Below are 23,572 nucleotides of genomic sequence, written 5' to 3' on the forward strand. Positions count from 1 at the left end.
GCGTCCGGGTGAACAAGAGGCCTCCTAGAACGAGGGGGCACAGAGAAACAAGCAATCCTCCCAGAGCCTAGAAAGGCCCCTGGGCGGCAAGGAGGCGGGGCGAAGGGCAGTTTCCGGTTCCGGGCGCAAAGGCCCCACGTGTTCCGACCCGCCGGGCCCCGCGCGGCTCGGATCCGGCGGCACTGCCTCTGCCGGGAGTGGGTGGGGGAGAAGCCGGGGCAGGGGAGGAGCCGCCCGAGCTGTTGGAGCCGTGAGTGCTGGGGGCTGGGCCGGGCCGGGCCGGGCCGGAGCGGGCTGAGCGGGGCTAAGCGGCGAGGAGAGGGAGGGGTCGGAGACCCCGCCCCCCTGGAACCCCGGGGGAATCGTACTGTCCTGGGGAAGGGGTGGCGGCAGTGCGTGGAGGGGGCCGAGGCGTGGTGGTCCCGGTGTGTCTTGGCGGCTGAAGCAAGAACCTCCAGGGATGTGGATGGCGATCCATGCTTCTTTCTTTGCAGCCACCGCCCTCCGCCCCCTCCTGAGGCCTGCAGAAACGCAGTTAGTTCGTACCTCCCGTTGCTTCCGCGCCAACGGCCCCCTTACCCCTGAAACCGAGGGAGGAGTGGTCGAGGCCCCTTCAGTTCCGGCGGCTTTTTCTCACCCCGTCTCTCACCTGGTTAGAGCAATCCTCCCGAAGGCTCCCTGTCCTGGCGAGCCCCATCACTTTGCCAACCGCTAACTCCGCTGCAACACACGCAGATACACTCACCCGTGATTTTATTACCCGTGATCATCGGAGGCTTTGGAGACCATCTGGTCTGTGCCTTTTCAGCTCACTGTGACCGACCCGAACCTCCTCTCAAGCCAGTGACTGCTGTCTTCATTTGCAACTTCCCTCCTCCAACCCCTAGCAGCCAGTTTTGGCACTTCTTGACACCACCTAGCGCTACCCTCAGTGGGAGTATCCGGGCCCGGCTTTTTGTCTGGTTTCACTAAAAGTTTGTTAGTTTGTCTGCCATGGATTTGCTTCGTTTTCTCGGAAAGTTAGCCAGGTTTTAATTTTTCTGGACACGGATGTTCTTTTCTCCTGGTCACTTTGATAACCCTGTCTGCCTTGGTCCTGGGGTGCTCCCACATCTTAGCACATCCAGGGTCTACTTAGGGGCTAGACTTACTACTGTTGCTTTCTGTCTGGCCACATTCTGCTGGTGACACCCAGGGCAGCCTCACTCAGAAGCCACAAGGAAAGCTAGTGGAGTCGCTCATCCCTCCAACTTCTCTTCCAATCTGCTCTATGGGCCTTGAGCCAGAAAGCCACTTAGACAGTGTGGGGCAGCCATGGGAGGCTTGTTAGTGGGAGATATATGACAGGGGAGCTGTTAGGGTTTGCAGGCGTTTGTCTTGGGTAACTTTCTGCTTTTACTGTCCCGTTTAAGAAGGTTGGCAGGGGTGGAGGGAGGACGGGAACTTTTCTTCCTAGGACCAAACACCTGGGATTCCTGGTCTTTCCCCCTTTCTTCTCCTGCTGTACCACTTTTGCACTCTATATATACTATTTCAGTAGACAGTCATTTCAAGGGTATATCAAGGTTTTCTACTAAATGAGGGACTCTTGAGCATTATAAACTATACAGATGAGGTAAGTTACAGGTTTACAACATTATTTTTCCAATTATTTGGCAGAAGCGTAAAACATATAATGGTCCTAGACACTTTTCTGCCTTTACGTTTGGGCAGCACTGCAAAAGTTGGACGCCTTCTGCTCGTATCCTAGATTTCCTTCCTTTGCTTTTGGTACTGGTCCTCGGACTTAGCAAGCATCGTCATCCCCTGGAAGCCCCACAGGTTCCTGGAGCCACCCCCAGAGTTACTGTAAGTCAGAGCTGGGGCTTGATCATTTGCATTTCTAACAAGTCCTCTGGTGCTGGTGCTGCTGACCTGGCTTTCTCAGAATGAGAACCACTGCCTTTGGCCAAACTTCTTCACACGTCCCAGTGGTTTGAGCATCAAAATAGCTGTGTGTGAGCACCTCTGTGCTTGAAACTAGTAACACGATCTTGTGTGGGTAATATAACCACTTAGGTCTGAGTTCTTTCATTTGTAAAATTAAGAAAATGTCCTTTGTAGCCAAGTGCAACATTATCTTAAGCTGAATTGATGGTGAAATATTGAGTTTTCCCCTTGATTTTCTTAATTCTCTTAATAGGAGCTTTAATTTTGATCACATAGCTTATACCCATATTCTCAAGTTTTGCTGTGAGTTACTAGTATACTGAAGTCCCTGCTGTTTTTTAACTACATTAAATTCTTTCGGATCAGGGCCTGTGCTTTTTTTCCTCTTTCTTTGCCCAGCATCTTGAATTGTGTGGGAAACACAATTGATGTTCAGTAGATATTTCTGGGCTGAATGAACTTCATCCCCTGCTTTTCTCCTCTCTTGAAGAAGCGTCTCTCCACTAATTCTTTGTAACAAACTAGTATATGACTATGCCACCTGATTCTCCGCAGGGGATTGAAATAAATGCTGATGTCAAATTCCTGTAACTGTCCCCAGAAGCCCTGGTACCCACTGATTCTGAACTACAACTGAATATTCAAGTTGGAGGAAGAGAAGTGAGCCACTTAATTAAATTCATCACAGTTTTTATTGAGCATCTTTTTTAATCAAGTTTGCCAAAACGTTAAGAACTGGAAATATCAAAACATATAAGGAGGCCCTTGCCTTCAGGGATGGGGCTCACAGTGGGAGACAGACACTAAACAGCACAAGAATGGCATCCTGTGATTACTTCTACTTTAGGGCCGTGATGTAGCCTGAGTGGAAACCTGGTACTACTCCGATGCTTCTGGTCCAGCAGGCGTGGGTCCCATCCTTCATCATCTCATCATATGGAGGGGAGCCTTAAGCAAAGCCAGGAGGAAGTCACCTAGATACAGAGCAGGGAGTATCTTGACAGAATATTAATTAAAAACTAAAAACATAGTGAATGACTTTTGAATTAACTATTCTGAATTATCCATATTTACACCTCAGGTCAGACTACGTTTACAAAATATATTATCCTTTTTTTTTCTCATTAAATAATGGTTCCTCTATGTGATGGACATTGACCATATTCATTGTAGTGAATTAAATGCATTTGGCTAGTTTAACTCTTGGCCGGATAATAGCTGCTGCCCTCATCAGGGTGGGTGTCAGGTTGGGTGGTCACCTTTTTCCTACTTCAGATTAGTTTTTGATGTTCAGTTTTAAACTGAGGCATATAGATTGGCCTGCTTTATTTAGGCTTTTAACCACCTCTGAGTAAAAACCTGCAAGATTAAAAAGCCCAGCTTCATGTTGGAGGTTAACCACTAGGCTCATGGTGGCAGGATGTTTAATTGTGGACTCACGACCTGTATTTGGTCTCTGGCCCTTCTCAACTCTTGAGTAAATTCCTCTCACTATCTTCAAGCTAAGCTAATAAATTATGGCTCAAGTACTGAGGCCACATATCCTTGTACCCTTCAAAGCTCCTCCTCTGTTACCATCAAAAAGCTGGATAGCTTTCTCTAAATGATCCAGCTCCTCTACCTTTAGGTAGAAAATCATCCCCATTTTCAGGATGAGTTGATGTGACTTGTCCCAGATGATATATCTCCAGGAGGAAGAACACAGGTTGTCTACCTCTGAAGGCAGAACTGTCAGCAGTGGGACAGGAGTGCCTCCTAGGCCTGTGGACATACCTATCATTTCAGTTCAGTTGCTCAGTCGTGTCCTACTCTTTGCGACCCCATGGACTGCAGCACCCCAGGCTTCCCTGTCCATCATCAACTCCACAGCTTGCTTAAACTCATGTCCATCGAGTCGGTGATGCCATCCAACCATCTCATCCTCTGTCATCCCCTTCTCCTTCCGCCTTCAATCTTTACCAGCATCAGGGTCTTTTCCAGTGAGTCAGTTCTTTGCATCAGGTGGCCAAAGTATTGGAGTTTCAGCTTCAGCATCAGTCCTTTCAATGAATATTCAGGACTGATTTCCTTTAGGATGGACTGGTTGGATCTCCTTGCAGTCCAAGGGACTCTCAAGAGTCTTCTCCAACACCACAGTTCAAAAGCATCAGTTCTTTGGCACTCAGCTTTCTTTATAGTCCAACTCTCACATCCATACATGACCACTGGAAAAACCATAGCTTTGACTACCTAAAGGAAACACTTTGTTGCTGTTGCTAAGTCACTGCAGTCGTGTCCAACTCTGTGCGACCCCATAGACGGCAGCCCACCAGGCTCCCCCGTCCCTGGGATTCTCCAGGCAAGAACACTGGCTGCTAAGTCACTTCAGTTGTGTCCGACTCTGTGCGACCCCATAGACAGCAGCCAACCAGGCTCCCCTGTCCCCGGGATTCTCCAGGCAAGAACACTGGAGTGGGTTGCTATTTCCTTCTGCAATGCATGAAAGTGAAAAATGAAAGTGAAGTCACTCAGTTGTGTCTGACTCTTTGCAACCCCATGGACTGCAGCCTACCAGGCTCCTCCGCCCATGGGATTTTCCAGGCAAGAGTACTGGAGTGGGGTGCCATTGCCTTCTCCAAGGAAACACTTTAATTAAAACTAAAGTGAATTATTGCAATTATTATAGCTTTATTTACAGTTATCATGTTTATATTTACTCTCAATTACATTTTTAGACCTTGATCCTAACCACAAAAGGCTACAAAATTTGGGGGCAGGAGATATGTCTTTATATGTTGAGTCTAATGAAGGAAGAAAAAATTAAATGGCAAGACTGTCTTAAATAGTTTTTAAACATGGTTTGAAGCACACTGATCATGATGTGTTAGAAGGCAAGAAGTCTGAAGTTTTTCCCTTTCATTTCTTTTGCCTTCTGGGTTAGGTTTGCAGAGGCCGTCTTGGGTATACAGGTTCAGCTCCAGATGGCTGCAATAAAGGAGATCCCACAGTAAAAACACATGAATTTTTTTGGTTTCCCAAGAAATTCTGTTTCCACTGTATTGTAATCAATTGTATGCAGTAGTATTATGTCTAAAAAAATGTATATACCTTAATTTTAAAAGGCTTTATTGCTTAAAAAAAAAAAAAGATGCTAACCATCATCTGACTCTACAGCAAATGATAATCTTTTAGCTGATGGAGGGTCTTGCCTTGATATGATGGCTGGTGACTGATCAGGCTGCTGTTGGCTGAAGGTTGAGGTGTCTGTGGCAGTTTCTTAAAATAAGACAACAGTGAAGTTTACTGCTTCATTTGACTTCCTTTCATAAACAGTTTCTCTGTGGCAGGCAGTGCTGTTTGATAGCATTTTACCCACAGTAGAACTTCTTTCAAAATTGAAGTCATTTCTCTCAAACCCTGCTGATTCTAAATCCTTAGTTGTCATTGCAACAGTTTTCACAGCACCTTCCCAGGAGTGGGTTCCATCCCAGGAAAACACTTGCTTCCATAAGAAGAGGTTTCTTATTCATGAAGGTTTTATCATGAGATTATAGCATTCAGTCACATCTTCAGGCTCCATTTCTGATTCTAGTTCTCTTGCTATTAAATAATAAGACTTGAAGGTCAAAATTAGTCTTTCATCCATGGGCTATGGGATGGTTGTTGTGTGAGCAGGCATGAAAACAACATTAATCTTGTACATCATCAAAGCTCTTGGGTGACCCAGTGCATTTTCAATGAGAAGTAATATTTTGAAAGAAGGCTTTTTTCCCTTAGAAATAGGTTTCATCAGTGAGTTTAAGATATTCAACAAACCATGTTGTGACAGATGTGGTGTCACCCAGGCCTTGTTGTTCCATTTATAGGGCACAGGCAGAGTTGATTTAACGTAACTCTTAAGGGCCCTAGGATTTTCAGAATAGCAAATGAGCAGTGGCTTAAACTGAAAGTCACCAGCTGTATTAACCCTTAACAAGAGAGTCAGCCTGCCCTTTGAAGCTAATTATTGACTTATCTTTAGCTATGAGGGCTTCCCAGTGGTGCAGTGGTAGAGAATCCGCCCGCCAGTGCAGGAAACGGAAGAGATGTGGGTTCAATCCCTGAGTTGGAAAGATCCCCTGGAGTAGGAAACTGCAGCCCACTCCGGTATTCTTGCCTGGACAATCCCATGGACGGGGGAGCCTCATGAGCTACAATCCATGGGGTTGCAAAGAGTCAGACATGACTGAATATACACGCTGTAGCTATGAAAGTCCCAGATGGCAACTTCTTCTAGTAAAAGGCTGTTTTGTTTACATTGAAAATACGCTGTTTAGTGCAGCCACCTTCATGAATTTTCTTAGCTACAGCTGGATAACTTGTTGCAGCTTCTTCATCAGTACTTGCAGCTTCTCCTTCCACTTTATGTTCATGGAGATGGCTTCTTTCCTTAAACCTCATGAACTAATATCTCCTAGCTTCAGACTTCTCTTTTGCAGCTGCCTTACCTCTCTTGGCTTTCACAGAATTGAAGAGGGCTAGGGCCATACTCTGGATGAAGCTTTGGCTGGAAGGATTCAACGATCCTTTGAATGATGGGCTGGTTTGATAGTCTATCTAAACCACTAAAACTTTCACCACTTCCTTATATTTATGAATTCCCTGGAGTAACATTTTTAATTTTGTTCAAGAAGTTTATCTTTGCTTTCCAGTTTGGCTAACTGGTGCAGGAGGCATAGTTTTTGTCCTGTCTTATCTTTGAATGTGCCCTTCTCATCAAGTTTAATCATTTCTCATTTTTTATTTAAAGCAAGAGACATGTGACTCTTCCTGTCACTTGAACACTTAGGGCCCACTGTAGGGTTATTAATTTTGTTAATTTCAATATTATTGTGTCTAAGGGAGTAGGACAAGAGAGATGGGGGAACAGTTGGTCAGTGGAGCAGTCAGAAAGTACACATTTATTGATTGTTTGCTATCTTATATGAGTGCAGTTTGTGGCACTCCAAAACAATTGCAGTAGTAACATCAAGGATCACTAATCACAGATCACCATAACAAATATAAAAATAATTAAGTTTGAAATATTACAAGGATTATCAAAATGTAGTTACATCAAGTGAGCTAATGCTGGTGGAAAAATGGCTTGCTCCATGCAGGGTTGCCACAAACCTGTAATTTGTAAACTGAAACAAACAAAAAAGCAGATCATCTCTGAAGCATAATAAAGATGAAATGCAGTAAAATGGGGTATGCCTGTACGGCTGGATTTGCCTCAGGTTGCCTCTTCCTGTTCAAGGGAGGGGACAGAACTGTGATTTAAGTAGAAGCGTTGCTAACGTGGTCTTAGGCAGGAGAACCTGTCTTTAAGTTTTCATCCTGTCTGTGTCCCAAGGACCTTGTTTAATGTTCGCTTGTAAGTGCTTTCAAAACAAGGACTCTCGTCTTGGTTTAACACTTTATTTTTTCTTTTTCTGGCTGCACTGAGTGGTTTGCAGGATCTTGGTCCCCTGACCAGGGATTGAACCTGCGCCATGGCAGTGAGAGCACCAAATGGACTAACCACTGGACTGCCAGGGAACTCCCTTGTATTAGTCACTCAGTCATGTCCAACTCTGCAACCTCAGGGACTGCAGCCCACCAGGCTCCTCTGTCCATAGAATTCTCTAGGTAAGAATACTGGAGTGGGTATTTTCCACTGGAGAGCCATTTTCCTTCTCCAGGGATCTTCCAGAGCCAGGATTCAAAGCTGGGTCTCCTGCATCACAGGCAGATTCTTTACTGTCTGAGACACCAGGGAAGCCCAGAAAACTCCTAGACACTGTACTTTAGATGTAATAGTAAACAGACCAAGATTTTAAATCTGTGCATTTACATTTTTTTCTTGGAATTATGATGAAATAAAGGACTTTTGCTTATCATTTAAATCTTGCTTTCTTCCCAAAAGGATTTAAAGTAATTTGAAGGAAAGAGAACAGAATATATGGAGCATCTGCCATATACCAAGCTCTGTGCTGAGCAATTCAGTGTGTGACTTGATTTATCCTTCCAACAACCATGTGAGGTGCGAAGTGTTAGCTAACATTCTGAAATTTGGACTGAGGTTTAAGGAGTATCCCCTGGCTAATAAATGAGGAGAGGGGTCCAGACTAAGGCTCCGGAGCCCCTAACCATTATATGTAGACTGTGGTTGGGCATTAGCATAAGAATAACTAACAGTAAAGCGGAAGAGTCTTTCCAGGAGGAGGATCTTAGTGGGTAATCTTTAGTTTTAAAGAACAGTGCAGGAGTAGTAAAGGGCAGTGAACAATCTTCATTGGCTGATTTCTAGAACAACAGGAGGAGCAGTGGCAAGGTCTGGTTAGCCCCAGTGAGCAGACATTCACATCTCCAGGCTCTGGACCTGTGTCATACAGAGAAGGCAGACTGGGAGGGATTTAAGTATCAGCTGAATGTCATCATTTGAACCTCTGATCACTGTTTTCTTCTGAAGATTATTTGCCAGTAAATAGATCCAGTAGATCCTATCATTCTTTAGATTAGATGCTGTAGGACTACAGACCACCCACATGGTAGTAACGTTTTAAGCTAGAGACCCAGGTATCTTTTCACCACCTGTAGTGTTCTGTTCTTGTCAGTAGGATTGAGTTAGGGCGTGTGTGTGTGTGTGTGTGTGTGTGCATGCATGTGTGCTCAGTCGTGTCTGACTCTTTGCCACCCCATGGACTGTAGCCTGGCTCCTCTGTCTATGGGATTCTCCAGGCAAGAATACTAGAGTTGCCATTTCCTCCTCCAGGGGATCTTCCTGACTCAGGGATTGAACCCGTGTCTCGAGTCTCCTGCATTAGCAGGTGGATTCTATCCCGGCTGAGCCACCTGGGAAGCTCACTAGCATGGGACTCGCTCAGGGACAGAGACAGCTGGGCCAAAGACGGAAGAAAGGTCTTGCCTCTCCACCTCTCCTCCCCAGTCTTGCCCCAGACATCTTAGAAACACTGAAGAGACTAGGTCATGCGGCCTGCCCAGGCAAAGGCGCATGAAGCGTCTCTGCAGACATCATGTTCAAGCCTTCTGAAACCAGGTCTTCCACTTTTTTTGGCCTGGCCTCAAGGTCTCTCTGTAGCATCCTGGTTTGGGGTTTTTAGCTATCACTGTAGAGCCATTCCAAGGACAGACACTGAGGGGAGGCATTAGAATAGCAAAGGCAACGAATTCCTAGGCAGACTCGCAGGGTAGCCCATCCCATAAAGGGCAGGATAAAATACAATGTCCATTTTCTGTCTCTAGTACTGACATGTAACATTTGCACAGCACACTAGTTTGTAAGCTCTCACAGACCTCAGTGAATCCTGTGTATTAGGGGCGTGGTTGTCTGCAGAGAGTTTCATCCTTTACAAGCACTCGTGTCCATTGTCTCAGGAAACCCCAGGTTCCTAGGGATGTGGGCCCAGACATACATCTCTGGATACTGAATCTGGTACTCTTCCCACAGCACTGCCCACCTCCTCCCTTCCCATCTCCTGCCCCAACAAGGACAGCTCTGCTTCCCTTATTCTGCTGTTGGCTGATTTTTTAAAAATATTTATTCACTTATTTGGCTGTGCCAGGTCTTAGTTGTGACACGCAGTATCTTTAGCTGCTGCATGTGGGACCTAGTTCCCCCACCAGGGATCGAACCCAGGCCCTCTGCATTGGGAGAGCAGACTCTCAGCTGCTGGACCACCAGGGAAGTCCCTGCTGTTGCTGACCTTTTGCCTCCATCTCATCTTAGCTTGCCAAAATAAATACAAAACAAGCAAATAAATCAGATTTTATGTGGTGCTACTATATTCTCTTTTTGGGGAAAGCAAAGCCCTGTAAGAGCATCACCCTCTGTTGTAACACATAGACTCTGTAATAGGGAATCTTGTGGACTGTGCTACATGAAAACATGAGAGTTCCTGGCCGGCTTTGCTGGGGAAGTTCTTGGACTTTTAAGATATTAATAATAGAAATCCCTTCATTAATCTGGAGACCCTGTGTATCAATACCATCTTCTTCCCCTGCCTTGCAGATGTGGGGGGGCATTGTCCTGATAAATCATCATTGTTCAGTTGGTGAGTCATGTCCAACTCTGTGACCCTGTGGACTGCAGCATGCCAGGCTTCCCTGTCCTTCACTGTCTCCCGGAGTTTGCTCAAACTCATGTCCATTGAGTTGGTGATTCTATCTAACCATCTCATCCTCTGCCACTCTCTTCTCCTTTTACCTTCATTCTTTCCCAGCATCAGGGTCTTTTCCAGTGAGTTGGCTCTTCGCATCAGGTGACCAAAGGATTGAAGCGACAACATCAGCCCTTCCAATGAATATTCGAGTTGATTTCCTTAAGGATTGACGAGTTTGATCTCTTTGCTATCCAAGGGATCCTCACCACAGTTTGAAAGCATCAGTCATTGTTGTAGTTGCATTAAATTACTTTATGTCTGGTTTTGTGATTATTAAAATTGATTCAAATCTTCAGAGGAAAATAACTTTGTTTTTCTTTTCCAAACACACAGTTCTTATGACTTATATGTGGATTCTCCCAGGGCAACCTGAAGATTCCTTGTGATGAGTTGTGGTTTCCTCACTTCAGGAACCACTGACAATATTCTGTTTTATTCACAATCCAAATAACAAGTGTTTTTTCCTTATTTATCCATCTGTCTAGCACATAGTTTGCTGAACAAATGAATGAATAAAAATTGATAAGACACTGGATCTGTCCTTCTGGAGAAAGATTTACCATGGTGTCTGCCTGGGAACCTGTTGACAGCCTTGAGCTGGGTGCTGTCCAGCCCTGTCCTCAGAGCTTCGTGGTCTGGTGAATTAAACAGGAGTGTGAGCGATTCTTACTACGCATAAAGTAGATATATGTGTGTGCTGTGATACAGGGTCTAGGTTCCTGTGCAAACAGTCTGGGAGAACCAGGGAAGGTGTCCAGGAAAAGCAGGTCTGAAGGATGAGTAGAATTGACCAAGTAAAGGGGGTAGAAAGGGTATTTCAAGGAGTGTCAACAGCATCAGGAACAAAAACCCAGTGAGAGCACAGAAAAGGGAGAGAGCTGTACATGCAGGCAGCAACGTACAATGGAGTAGCAGTCATGCCCCATCAGGGGCAGGGGCCAGGTCTTGCAGGGCCTCGAGAGTCAAATTACAAGGAGTTCAGATTTTTTCCTGTGGACAGTGTGGAGCTGTTGGCTGATTTTATATGTTAGGAAGTTTAGTCAGGGACTTCCCTGGTGGTCCAGTGGTTAAGACTTCACCTTCCAGTGCAGGGAGTGCAGGTTCAAACCATGGTCGGGTAGCTAAGATCCCACAAAACATAAAACAGAAGTAACAGTCCACATCAAAAAAAAAGACAGACCTTACTGAAGTATTGCAGGTGGAGCTGATGTGGACATGGCTCCTGTCCATTTGGGGATGCTGGCACTCATCCACCTCCCTTCCCCAAAGCTAAAGGCAAATGTGTAGGTTCCAGAAATAAAAGCTGGAGGAGGGAGTCACTCTTGACTCCACCACAGCCCAAGGAAATTTCACACCAAAATAAAGGCTTCTAGTATTTGGGGTTCTAATACCTGTACTCCCAACAATGTGATATGAGAGTGGGGGACTGGTAGGGACAGGGGAGGAATATGGAGTTGAACCATCTGCCAGCCTGGAGCCTGGAAAAGCTACTGTGAAAGTGTGTCTACTGATCACACGGAAGGAAGGGCGAGGGAAGTGTAGACCTTTATAGCCTTGGGTCAGAGGCTTAGGCCTAAATAACACACTGTCAGCATGATTCAGGAAATACTCTGAGAAATTAAGATCATTGAAACCACTAGTACTTGGGTAGAAGCAAATGAAATTTCATTCAAAGGGCTCACTTTTATAACCTAGGGCTCTCAGGTCTCCCAAAGGAAATGGGCAAAAGCATTAAAAAAATTACAAACTGCTCATGAAGAAAAACCACCATGAGGTAGAGCAGATTTAATATGTAGGAAAATTAGCCCAGGGAGATCTGTTAATTATGGAACTTTCTAGAACAGACCATGAAATTACATAGTACATGTTTTCAGGTAATGGAAAAATGAAGTGAGCCTGAATGAAAACTGCTTTGAGATACAGATTTTAAGAATGAATAATTTGGTCATTAATGGGCAGCATTGGACATTAGACAGCATGTTATAGCTGTTAAGAATGAACTGCTAGGACTTCCCTGGTGGTCCAGTGGTTAGGACTCTACCCTTCCAATGCAAGGGATATGGGTTCAATCCCTGATCATGGAACTAAGACTTCACATGCCATGTGGTATGGTCAAAAAGTTTAAAAAGAATGGATTACTGACATTGAGGTGAACCTGGGGCAGTTGTGCATGTATGCTTAGTCGCTCAGTCGTGTCTGACTCTGCGACCCCATGGACTGTATCCCACCAGGCTCCCTCTGTCCATGGGATCCTCCAGGCAAGAACACTGGAGTGGGTTGCCATTTCCTTCTCCAGGGGCAGTTGTAGTGAAGCAGAAAAAGATGGGGACATGAAGAACCCCTCAGGTTGCACATGGAGAGTGGTGGTGGGGGCAGCCACCAGGAGGACACTGGTGAGATTTGAACCTGGTACTTCATCCCACACACATGCCTCTGTGGTTATAGGGATTACTGGGTCATCAAGCTTTGACTAAGGGAATGGCAAAGGAGATGAGATGGATGAATTTGATTTAGAACATAGATTTAACGAGATTTGGTGAATAAAAGAGAATAGAAACTTACAGTGGGAAAGACTTTAATCCTGTTAATGTAGGAAGGAAACTTCAAAGTGGAGACTTACTCATCTAGATGTATTTATTGTGCCATTTCTTATGGGTATTGGAGATTGACTACAGCATAGCTCCCTACTTCAAGAAGTTTCACAGGAAAGATACACGATGGCTGGGTGATATGGCAGATTTGAGATACAGATGTGCTCAGATAGCTAGGGAAGCAGTGATTCCTAACCATGCTTAAGGGCCAGGGAATGGGTTCAAAGAAAGCATCTCAGAAAACATGAAGCCTTATCTATGTCTTGAAAGACAAGTTTAACCTAATGAAGGGCCAAGATTCTGAAGGAACTGCATGTGGAAAGGACAAAGAGCATAGAGCTTTTGTGTGCTTCACATGCACTCTGTGTGTGTGTGTGTGTGTTTGAAAGGAGAGGAAGGCAAAGGAGTAACAAGATGAAGGTCAACCTAATACATAATCCTTAGAAGTTCGTATTTCAGTTACAAGACAAGAGAGGAGTGATTGAGTATCTTAAATAAGGAAGGGACAGGACCAGATTTGTGAAGAGCACTCACTCTGGTGATAACGATGAATGGTAACTTTAATGAACCTGGAGACAGGTAGCTCATGTGTAGAGGCAGCTGCAGTAATCCAGAAAACTGATTAAGACCTGAACTGTAAACCCCGGAAATGAAGAAGAAATAAGAGAACACGTGCAGCATCAGGGGTGGGAGTTTTCCATACATAAGGAACAGACTCTTAGGGACTTGGAGGTCTGTAAAGACAGCCTACTGTAGGGAGGTGAGCAATGCATTCATTATAGCAGGTGCCACAGAGAAAAGGGGAGGATACGAGCCCTGAACCATAAACAGAGGCTGGTTGTGAAGGGCTTCATGTGCCATGCTAAGGATTTTGGAACTGATCTTACTTACAAAGTTACTATTTTAAAATGTTGGGTGATGCCGTTGTAACTATAATTCAGAAAGATAATAGTTAACATTGGGGCACCATCGCTCTTCTAAGCACTTCACAGATACTCCTCATAGTAACCCTGTTAGATGGATTCCATCCTTACCTCCATTCTGGAAATGGGAAAACAGGCAGAAGGAGGATAAAAGTTGACCATGGGCCCCACACCTCATAAACAGTAGAGTGAGGATTCAAACCCTGACAGTCTGGCTGTCTGACTCCAGGACTCTCAATCTTAATCATAGATGCCTTAGGTGTTTCTCAACTAGGGTGCACATCAGAACCATATGTAGCATTTCTTAGAGATACAGTTGTCTTGACTGACTTGAATCAGAGTGTCCAGAAGAATGATGTGTGATTCTGTGTTCTGCAAAAGCTCAACTGGTGAATGTGTTGCACTCTGCTCATAGCTGAGAGCTACAGAACTCCCAATAAGGAAGTCGTGGCAATAGTCCAGGCAAGAGGTGAGGGCCCAAGCAGGAGGAAACAGACTTAGAGGCTTAAGAGGCAGAACTGGTTTAATGAGCTATAAGCAACAGGGAAGAATCAACATTGAATCCAAAGATTATAAAGTTGAGTGTTTACTTAACAAAGTGATGATCTCAACCAACAGAGGATACCAGGAAGAGGGGTGGATTTGGGAGTTAGAATCATGAATTTAGTTTTCAGCATTCAGGTTTGAGGGTCTGTAGTTCTCCCAGTTAAAGACATCTTAAGAGGAAGGTTGCTTCAGGGGGTGCCTGTGTGCCAGCCACTGTTTCTGTGGCTTTCCTCACTGTTCCCTCATACAGTCCTCCCCTCAAATCTCTGAGAGTCCACACTTTACAGAAGAAATTGCTAACAGAGTGTGATTCAGTTCACTGAACCTCCATTAAGTCTTCTCTACTTCAGGCCTATTGATGTGTCGCTTCTTGGAACATATATCCCCATGTATATGTCAGCATGTGTGTGTGTTTGTAAAACAGGTGGTAATCAATACCATATTTTTAGCAGGCAGTTTTAAGTGTCCTTTCTCCTACCGTTTTCCTTTAAGGTTAACAGATTTTATGAAATAGAAATGCAGTATTTTTTCTGTTTTTGTATGAGGTGTGATCCTTGCCTAGGAAAAGGAATGGGAGAACATACCTTCAGGCATGGATTACCCTATTCCAACTAGGTCTAGGTACAGAGGATGTTACAGAGATTAGGGGAAAGGGAACTTGAGTTCGGGACTGTTATGTGTACAGGATTAAGACTGAGCTCAGAACTGTGACTCCTGTGCTTACCTTCATGCTTAGCCTGTTGTCTGTCTTCACTTCTCTACCCCAGGTTCCTTGGGAGGAAACTCCTGGAGGCGCCTAGGCTGATAGAGGGGGAACGTTGTGAGCTCTCGATGGTTTGAGGCCACCTCAGAGCCAGACAATGGCTACTGCCTTGGAGCCGGAGGACCAGGATCTTTGGGAAGAAGAGGGAATTCTCATGGTGAAACTGGAAGATGACTTCCCCTGTCGGCCGGAGTCTGTCTCACAGAGGGATGACCCTGTGCTTGAGACGTCACACCAGAACTTCCGGCGCTTCCGCTACCAGGAAGCAGCCAGCCCGCGGGAAGCCCTCATCCGACTCCGAGAACTGTGTCGTCAGTGGCTGAGGCCAGAGCGCAGGACGAAGGAGCAGATCCTGGAGCTGCTGGTGCTCGAGCAGTTCCTCACTGTCCTGCCCGGAGAGCTGCAGAGCTGGGTGCGGGGCCAGCGGCCCGAGAGCGGCGAGGAGGCCGTGACCCTGGTGGAGGGTTTGCAGAAACAGCCCAGGAGACCAAGGCGGTGGGTGAGGAGGGGGAGTCCTGATCTGTGTGATGCGGAGGGGGTCTACCGGCTGGAAGGATGGCTAGGGCTCACAGAAATCACCTCGTAAACTTAACTGACTCTGCCCTTGGGTTGCACCTAGATCCATATGCCCCATGGGACAGTGGAGTGTGTGTTTGTGTGTGTGTGTGTGTGACTTCCTGGTTCTTGAAACACCTGCCTGGGGAGGCCATCTTTGCGGCTTCATCACCAAGGGTGATACCGCTTTCCTTTTCCCTTTCGGTATTGAACCTCATTTTCCTGGTGGGGGTGGGGGTGGGGGTAGAGAATTCTTTGACTTCCTCAGAGGTTCTCAGCCCCTCAGTCAGAGAAGCCCCTCCTAAGACAGCAGAGGGTGATGGGAAGGATGGCACCTCAGAGCCCCAGTGATGGGCAGGGTTGAGGGAAAAAAGAAAACAGGGCGGTACCTGAATGTCCCGCGCCCCCCTCCCCGCCCCCGCCCGTTGTTCTGGCGACAGTAACCTGAGCTTCCCCTCGCACACACCAGGGGGACTGGACTTCCCCCCTTTACCTGGGCCCCCCTGGGAGTTTTCTGATGGCAGCTTCTTCTGATGTGAGCTCTGTGACACCCAGGACTTTATCCTGACTCAGCGGTGACTGGAAGTTGGAATTGTTCCCAGGTGACTGTCCATGTTCACGGCCAGGAAGTCCTGTCCGAGGAGACAGTGCCTCCAGGAGCAGAGCCCGGGTCACCTAGTGAGCTGCAGGACCCTGCACAGACCTTGACCCCCGAGGAGCTCCGTGAGGAGACCACACAGAGCCCAGATCTGGGGGCGTCAGAAGAGCAGACCCTGTGCCAGGAGTCGGAGCTCCAGCCCCTGCAGGAGAGCGGTGGGAAGCCCACAGGAAGCGGGGGTCATGGCTGAGTGAGGGGTGGGGGTGTTGCTCTCAGATGGGGAGGCTGGTAGAGCATGAGTGGAGGAAGCCACAGGATGCAGGGTGTTGAAAGGAGGCAGTACTAGCCATAGTCTTGCGAGAGCAGGGCCACTGTGGCCAGCAGAACTCTTGGTTATTCCCCTGGCACTCCCATAACGTTATAGGTAGCAGCTTTGGGGTGACTCAGACTGCCCTTAGGCCAGTGTCTCGACCCCACCCTTCCCACCAGAGACCATGAGGAATGCTCAGCTCTTTGCTGGTTATAGGGCTGCCTTGCACATGACTGATCTCCCCTTCCTGTCTTCTTAGAGGTTCCAGTGCTCCAGAACCCAGCCCTTCCTGAAGAGAGGAACTCTGGAAACTCCGAGATGGTCGCCCTTCTCACTGCTCTATCACAGGTGCGCCCTCATTTCCGTCTGCATCGCAGGGAACTCGAGGAACCATTGAGCATTAACCGTACGCTGAACAGATCAGACAGGACACAGGCTTCCACTGTCCATTGCCAGGTTAAGCTCTGAGTTCCGCGCATGTCTGGAAGGGGAGGAGCTGCATCTCACGGAGAACATCTCAGTTGGATCTGCAGGCTCCAGAGCTTCTTGATTTGCCACTGACCTGAGGGACTAACAAAATGGGGTTGTTTTGGGAAAACTCTGGTACAACTTTGAAGTTGTCAAAGGAGGATTTGTTTTTGATTTAAAGAAATAAACTTGATAGTCATTTGTAAGGGTGACTGGCCTGCAAAATCAGTTTCTGATTTTGGTTGCTGTTCTCTTCTCTTTCAGTCAGGCCATGGCATTCAAGAAGAGCTCACCAGGTCAGGAGCCCTGAAACTAAGCTGAGTGGCTGGAGAATAAAGGAATAGAGCTCATCCTTGTTTTTAGATTGTAGAGCTGAAGAGGGAAGTCCTGTTGATGCTAGGTAGACTGTATAAGTGGTACATGATTGGGTAAGGGCAGTTAGGAAGAACTTCCTAGAAAAGATGAATTTTTGCAGAGATACAGATTCCATTAGAATGATGACTTCCAAGACCTTTCTCATATTGTAAATAATATTCTTGGGAAGAACAGTGTAGTCTGGTGCTGAGGGAAAGTGGTTGGATTGGAGGGAACAGGAAGAGGGTCAGTTGCAAGAGCAGAAACTTGGGAAGCAGCAACAGAAAATGAAACACAGGTGTCCTGAAAGGAACCAGGTGTCCCATCTGAGTTTCTCTGTCTCTTGGATGGACTGTGCCTGTATCAAAGACCTTCCTTCCAGGAATTAGATATGAGGCTCCATGAAGCATCACATTGTAATGGAATCCTTGTGTTGTTTCAGGGCTTGGTCGCTTTCAAGGATGTGGCCGTATGCTTCTCCCAGGACCAGTGGAGCGATCTGGATCCAACCCAGAAAGAGTTCTATGGGGAATACGTCTTGGAAGACGACTGTGGAATCGTGGTCTCCCTGTGTAAGGAATTTCAAGTGTTTCTAGAGTGTCCTGAGCACAAAGATCTTCCTCTTGTTGGAAACTGAGGGTGTCTTAGACTTTCGTTGCACATACTACACTTCTCTTACACTGACCCTACCGGTGACATGAAAGGACAGCTGAAGAAGATGATAGCTTTCAAAATTAAAGGGAAGAGAAAATGCCTAGAAAGTAGTTGGAAACTCGAACAAGAAAATAGAGCTGTAATATTATAGTTTTAGTGTGAGTTTTAGTTTAGTGCGCATAGGTAAGCATATCAGTTTTGAAGCAAGCAATAAAAGTTTGGAGTATTCTACTTACTTGAATATAGGAAAAGAGGGTAACACTGCCAGTTTTGTGATTACTGAGTTACCAGTGAAAGGCAAGAGATACAGTTCCCATCGGGCTCAAGCCAAAGAGACGGAAGGTTTGAATGGCCTGCCTATGGGATTTTTCTTCAGTCTACCGAACAGAAAAGATCTGCTCTTGACACAGGGGACTGTTGAGCCAATCGTGATGTCCTGTTTCCCTCTCTTGAGCAGCCTTTCCAATCCCCAGACTAGACGAGATCTCCCATGTCAGAGAAGAAGAGCCTCTGGTCCCAGACGTCCCAGAGCCTCAGGAGCCTGAAGAGCCAGAAATTCTGAGTTTTACCTATACAGGTGAGGAGTGATAGGGGATCTGCCCCACCCTCACCCCCTGGCTGGCAGTTCCTCTGGTCAGTGTTTCCCTCGCCCTCTGGAGAGCCCCTCTCTGGTTCTTGTAACGGCTCAGCCAACACCACTGTCTCCCTCTGAAGCCAAACATTCTCTCTTTTCTCCCCTCTTCACACCTGTCATTGGTTTCAGGGCTCTGTAATACAAAATGGTGACAGGAAAAAAAGGAAACTTTTGGAATTGCAGCTATACCATTTTTTAAGCCTTTACACAAACTCTTGATCCCTAGTCTCCACATTTGTTCTGCACACAGACTTCTCTAGTTGTGATGCACAGGTTTAGTCGCCTCACTTCATGTGGGATCTTAGTTTCCTAACCAAGGACTGAACCCACATCCCCTGCATTTAAAGGTGGGTTCTTAACCACTAGACCACCAGGGAAGTCCCTCCACATTTGTGAAAGGAGGATGATAATGTTTGTCCACATGAAGGCTGTTGCCAGCATGAGATAACATGTAAGAAAGTTCTCAGCATACAACAGGCACTCAGTTGACCAGTTACTTCTTTTTTTCCAGCCTCTGCAGTTGAGAAACATGATATTCTCTCTATACGGTCTTGCCCTCTCAGAACAATGTAAAACTCTCTCCACTGTGCAGAAGGCACACCTTCTACATCTGTAATCGCCTCCTTTCTCCTCTCTGTTTCTACAGGAGACGGGAGTGACGACGAAGAAGAGTGTCCTGGGCAAGAAGATCTGAGTTTGGAGGATCCACACAGGTCTGTGTCAGGAGATACAGAAATTCACCAAACTCCAGACTGGGAAATAGTCTTTGAGGATGATCCCGGTAGACTTAATGAAAGAAGATTAGGCACAAAGATGTCTCAAGTCAGTAGTTCAACGAACCTTCAGGAAACCATGCCCGTCCACCTGCTGTTAGGGAGACATCATAACTGTCCTGTGTGTGGAAAGAGTTTCACTTGTAACTCGACACCTCATTCGACACCTGAGAACTCACACGGGAGAGAAGCCCTATAAATGCATGGAGTGTGGGAAGAGCTACACACGGAGCTCCCATCTCGCCAGGCACCAAAAGGTACACAGGACCAACGCTCCTCACAAATACCCGCTAAACCGGAGGAGTCTGGGTGAGGCCGCCCCTCTGGTCCAGGCGGAGAGAACCCCACCCGTGGAGAAGCCCTATGGGTGTGAGGACTGCGGGAAGCACTTCCGCTGGACTTCCGACCTCGTCAGGCACCAGAGGACGCACACGGGCGAGAAGCCCTTCTTCTGTACCATCTGTGGCAAAAGCTTCAGCCAGAAATCCGTGCTCACCACCCACCAAAGAATCCACCTCGGAGGCAAGCCCTACCTGTGCGGGGAATGCGGCGAGGACTTCAGCGACCACAGGAGGTACCTGGCCCACCGGAAGACACACGCGGCCGAGGAGCTGTACCTGTGCAGCGAGTGCGGGCGCTGCTTCAGCCACAGCGCCGCCTTCGCCAAGCACCTGCGGGGACACGCCTCGGTGAGGCCCTGCCGCTGCAGCGAGTGTGGGAAGAGCTTCAGCCGGAGGGACCACCTCATCAGGCACCAGCGGACACACACAGGCGAAAAGCCATTCACGTGCCCCACATGCGGGAAGAGCTTCAGCAGAGGCTACCACTTAATCAGGCACCAGAGGACCCATTCACAAAAGGCCTCCTAGCCAGGGCCGCACGCAGGGACACCTGCCTTCAGCCCTCTCCTGGGGACAGACTGGGAGAGGCCCTCTTGTCGGCTAGAGGCGACCTTGTCTAGGGCATCTGCCTGACCTGCCCAAGTCTGATGACACCTTCCCGCAGCTAAATTAGCTCCTGGCAGGACCTCTCAGCCTTCCTCCACACCGTGAGGAGATGTTCTTCCCAAAGTTTGCCTGAAATGAGGCCTCTCCTTGGCTAAAATGCTCCCGCCTCCACCGGGCAGGTGTGAAGCAGGGGGAGTGAAGACACAAGAGGTTGGGCTTATTATACTTGCCCCCATCCTGAAGACAACAGTCTCAGCTTTGAAGTGGCCCAGGACCAATCCTCAGGGTTGGTGAGGGACCAGCCTTTACGATGCCGTCCTCCCTGGGCTCTAACATTAAAGCACACAGCCCTGAAGTCAGGGCAGGAGAACCGCGCCTGACCCCATAGATTGCCTGTAAAAACCTCTCACTGGTTCACTTCCTCACCATGCACTTTCCTTTGACTCTGGGGAGAGGTGTGAGTAGCATTTGATGGGCAGAAACATGAAGGTGGCTTCATGTAGACCTCGTCAGGCTGCTCTCCTCTCCAAGGTTAAAATGACACCAGGTGCCAGACACTGCCTGAAAGGGGGGCCCAGGCAGCAGCCTCTTTCCTCGTGGGTTTCTCCTGTGAGAAGGCTTGTGCCTGGGCCTCCCAGTTTCCTGGTTTTGTCCCTGGCACTTATTCTGCCACAAGTGGGATGTAGCATTTGGGTGCTGAGGGATTCAGTAAAGCCTGATTAAAATCATGGTGAAATCATTTACATTTCCACATATATACAAGCCCACCCACCCTATCCTCATCACATGGGTTTGTGAGGGGATTTTTGAAATGGTATCAGCTGACAGAGGCACTCTTAACGATTGTAGAATCATGGTGGACGGGCTCACTTTATTTACATGAAGGAAACTGGAGAAGATCTAAGCTCAAATTACGGGAAAATTAAGAAAGAGCTGTTGCTGCTGACCAAGGCCATCCAGACTATTCTGACTCCCCACCCTCATCCTCCCTCCCTCACCCTCTGACATTAGGGAGACCTGGGACCCTGAAGAATTTACCAGGAGTAAATGGCTTTCATGTCTGCATTGTTGGCTTTTTCTTACATGATTTCATTTTCATGTAAGAACTAAAGCGTAGGATCTCATGGCCCAAGGGTCTCTGTTGTCTGGTAGAGGTTCTGTGGAGCTGAGGCTGAATAGTTACGAACCTCATCTGCTCTGACTGAGCATGGCCAGGACTGGGGAAACCATTCCCTCCGTCCATGGAGCACAGGGTATGGGATTAAAGCATGAAAAGGGAGACTGTCTTCTGTGCCTGGTTTCTTCTGCTCTGTTTCTTGAGCTCTTGTGTGCCAGTGTTCACCCGAAGAGCATGGGTAGTGAGATGACAGAGCCTCAAGCTCAAGAGCTCAGCAAAGGGGATTCTCGTTCTGGTCAGTGATGGTGTTCCAGCTGACTGGCTTTAACTCCGGTTGACCGTTGTCCTCCTAGAAGCATGCACATATGAAATTTCTAAAAAGGAGCACTGACAGCCAAGATCCCTGGTTTCTAGGGCTTTCCACCCATACCAGTCTTCAGGACTTCATGTTCCCAAGACTTCTGAAGATCATTCACACAGAGAGATCTGGGAGGATAGGATAGTTATCTATGAGGATAGAGAAGCCTTGGCATGGTTAGCACAGCTATAGGTGGAATCATGGTAAGATCTGAGTCTGGACTTTGCAAAGGAGACTGTCCTGCTATGCAGGCTTTTCTGAGCCATTGATCTAACATCTACCTGCACTTTGTCTGGATGAATTGCCATAACACCAAAAAAGTGATGTCTCCTAGATTATATAACATTTATGGAAGTTGATAAAATTCTGGAGGTAAAAGCAAGTTGATTTTTAATTTGCTGACTTGTCTGCATTACTGCAGTAGGTGAAAATCTTGTCTAGAGAATTGCACATAAAGGAAAGATTGAGATATGTTCCAGGGTATTGGAAAATCAAAGAGCGTTTTTATCACTGATCCCACTGCAAAGTTTCATACGCTGACACTACATCTCTGGTCACCTTAAATGACTATTTTCTGAGGGTTCCTAGAAGGACACACTGTCTCCTAAATCTGAACATGAGCTGAACCATGGTCCACAGTTGATAGCAGCAGGGCCAGTACCAGAGCCTGGAAGGAGCAGCAGGCAGCACAGCTGAAAATGGGATGCTGGAGGCCAGGGCGCCCTGCCATTCCTGAGGGGTCCTTCAAGATTCTGGAAACAGTTGAATCCTGGCATTCTCGAACACCTTACTAAATAAAAGTTTGTGAGGAAGAAGAGGCAAGATTTTGAAGATTATTTGCAGGAAAATATAAAGTAGCCTTATGTAGCCTTATTTATTTATTTATGGCTATGCCATGGGACATGCAGGATCTTAGGTCCCTGACCAGGGATCAAACCCATGTCCCTTGTAGCAGAAGCACAGAGTCCTAACCACTGGACTGCCAAGGAAGTCCCTCGTGCTCTGGCTTAGTTGTTCAGCTGTGTCTGACTCTTTGCGACCCCATGAACTGTAGCCCGCCAGGCTCCTCTATCCGTGGGATTCTCCAGGCAAGAATGCTGGAATGGGTTGCCATTCCTTTCTCCAGGAGATCTTCCCAACCCAGGGATCAAACCTGGTTCTCCTGCATTGCAGGCAGATTCTTTACCATCTCAGCTACCTAGTCTAAATCAATTGACAACTTAGAAAATTACTAGATTGTTGGAAATGATTTGCTAACAAAGTTAAGAAATTAAAATGATAATAGCATTTGGCCATTAATTTAGGAATAACCGAGGAATATTCAGCCTCTTCTCCACTGCATGGAAAAATAAAAATTTGCTAACGACAGAAATCTGGGCTTTTCAACATTTAAGGAAGAATTGGAGGCAGATTATCCAACAAAGAAAAGTGAAGAAGAAGAGTTAAAGAGTGGGCTCAGGAAAAAAAAAAAAAAAAACACCCCAAAGAGGAGAAAATGTTAGAAAGTGCTCAGTGTTGACAAATGCCATCAAGAAGTCAAGTTGATGAAGACTAAATGCATTTGATTGATTATGAAATGTGTGGTGAAAATTGGATAAGCAGGTAGGAGTGAAGAAAGGAAATACAGGATGCTATAAGAAGCTTGAAAAGGAAAGAAAAAGAGTGTGGCAGTTTGGGGACATTGAGTGTCAAGAAAGGATGTCAGCATTTCTCAGGATAAGGGAGACTTGAAGCATTAGAGAAGTTAAAGTAACATTTATTAACCACCTGCTAATTTCTAGACTCTGTGTTTGAAGGTGTATTTATACATATTATCAAGTTGTAGACACTGAGGAGAAGGAGCAAAGGGAGACTGAGACATTAAAATGACAAAAAGAGGGATAAGGACCT

General features: G+C 46.7%; 1 protein-coding gene across 1 annotated transcript; it reads left to right on the top strand.

Annotated features, from left to right (window-relative positions):
* Positions 1–319: 319 nt before the first annotated feature.
* ZNF202 (zinc finger protein 202) lies at positions 320–22,470 on the top strand. Its single transcript, XM_005896783.3, is given in 8 exon segments — positions 320–7,557; positions 14,919–15,413; positions 16,072–16,282; positions 16,637–16,725; positions 17,642–17,771; positions 18,311–18,430; positions 19,134–19,411; positions 19,413–22,470. Coding segments are annotated over 7 exon segments (1,947 nt in total). The 5' UTR covers positions 320–7,557; positions 14,919–15,011; the 3' UTR covers positions 20,130–22,470.
* The last annotated feature ends 1,102 nt before the right edge of the window (positions 22,471–23,572 follow it).

The sequence above is a fragment of the Bos mutus genome, chromosome 15, assembly GCF_027580195.1.
Source record: "Bos mutus isolate GX-2022 chromosome 15, NWIPB_WYAK_1.1, whole genome shotgun sequence".
Classification (NCBI taxonomy): Eukaryota; Metazoa; Chordata; class Mammalia; order Artiodactyla; family Bovidae; genus Bos; species Bos mutus.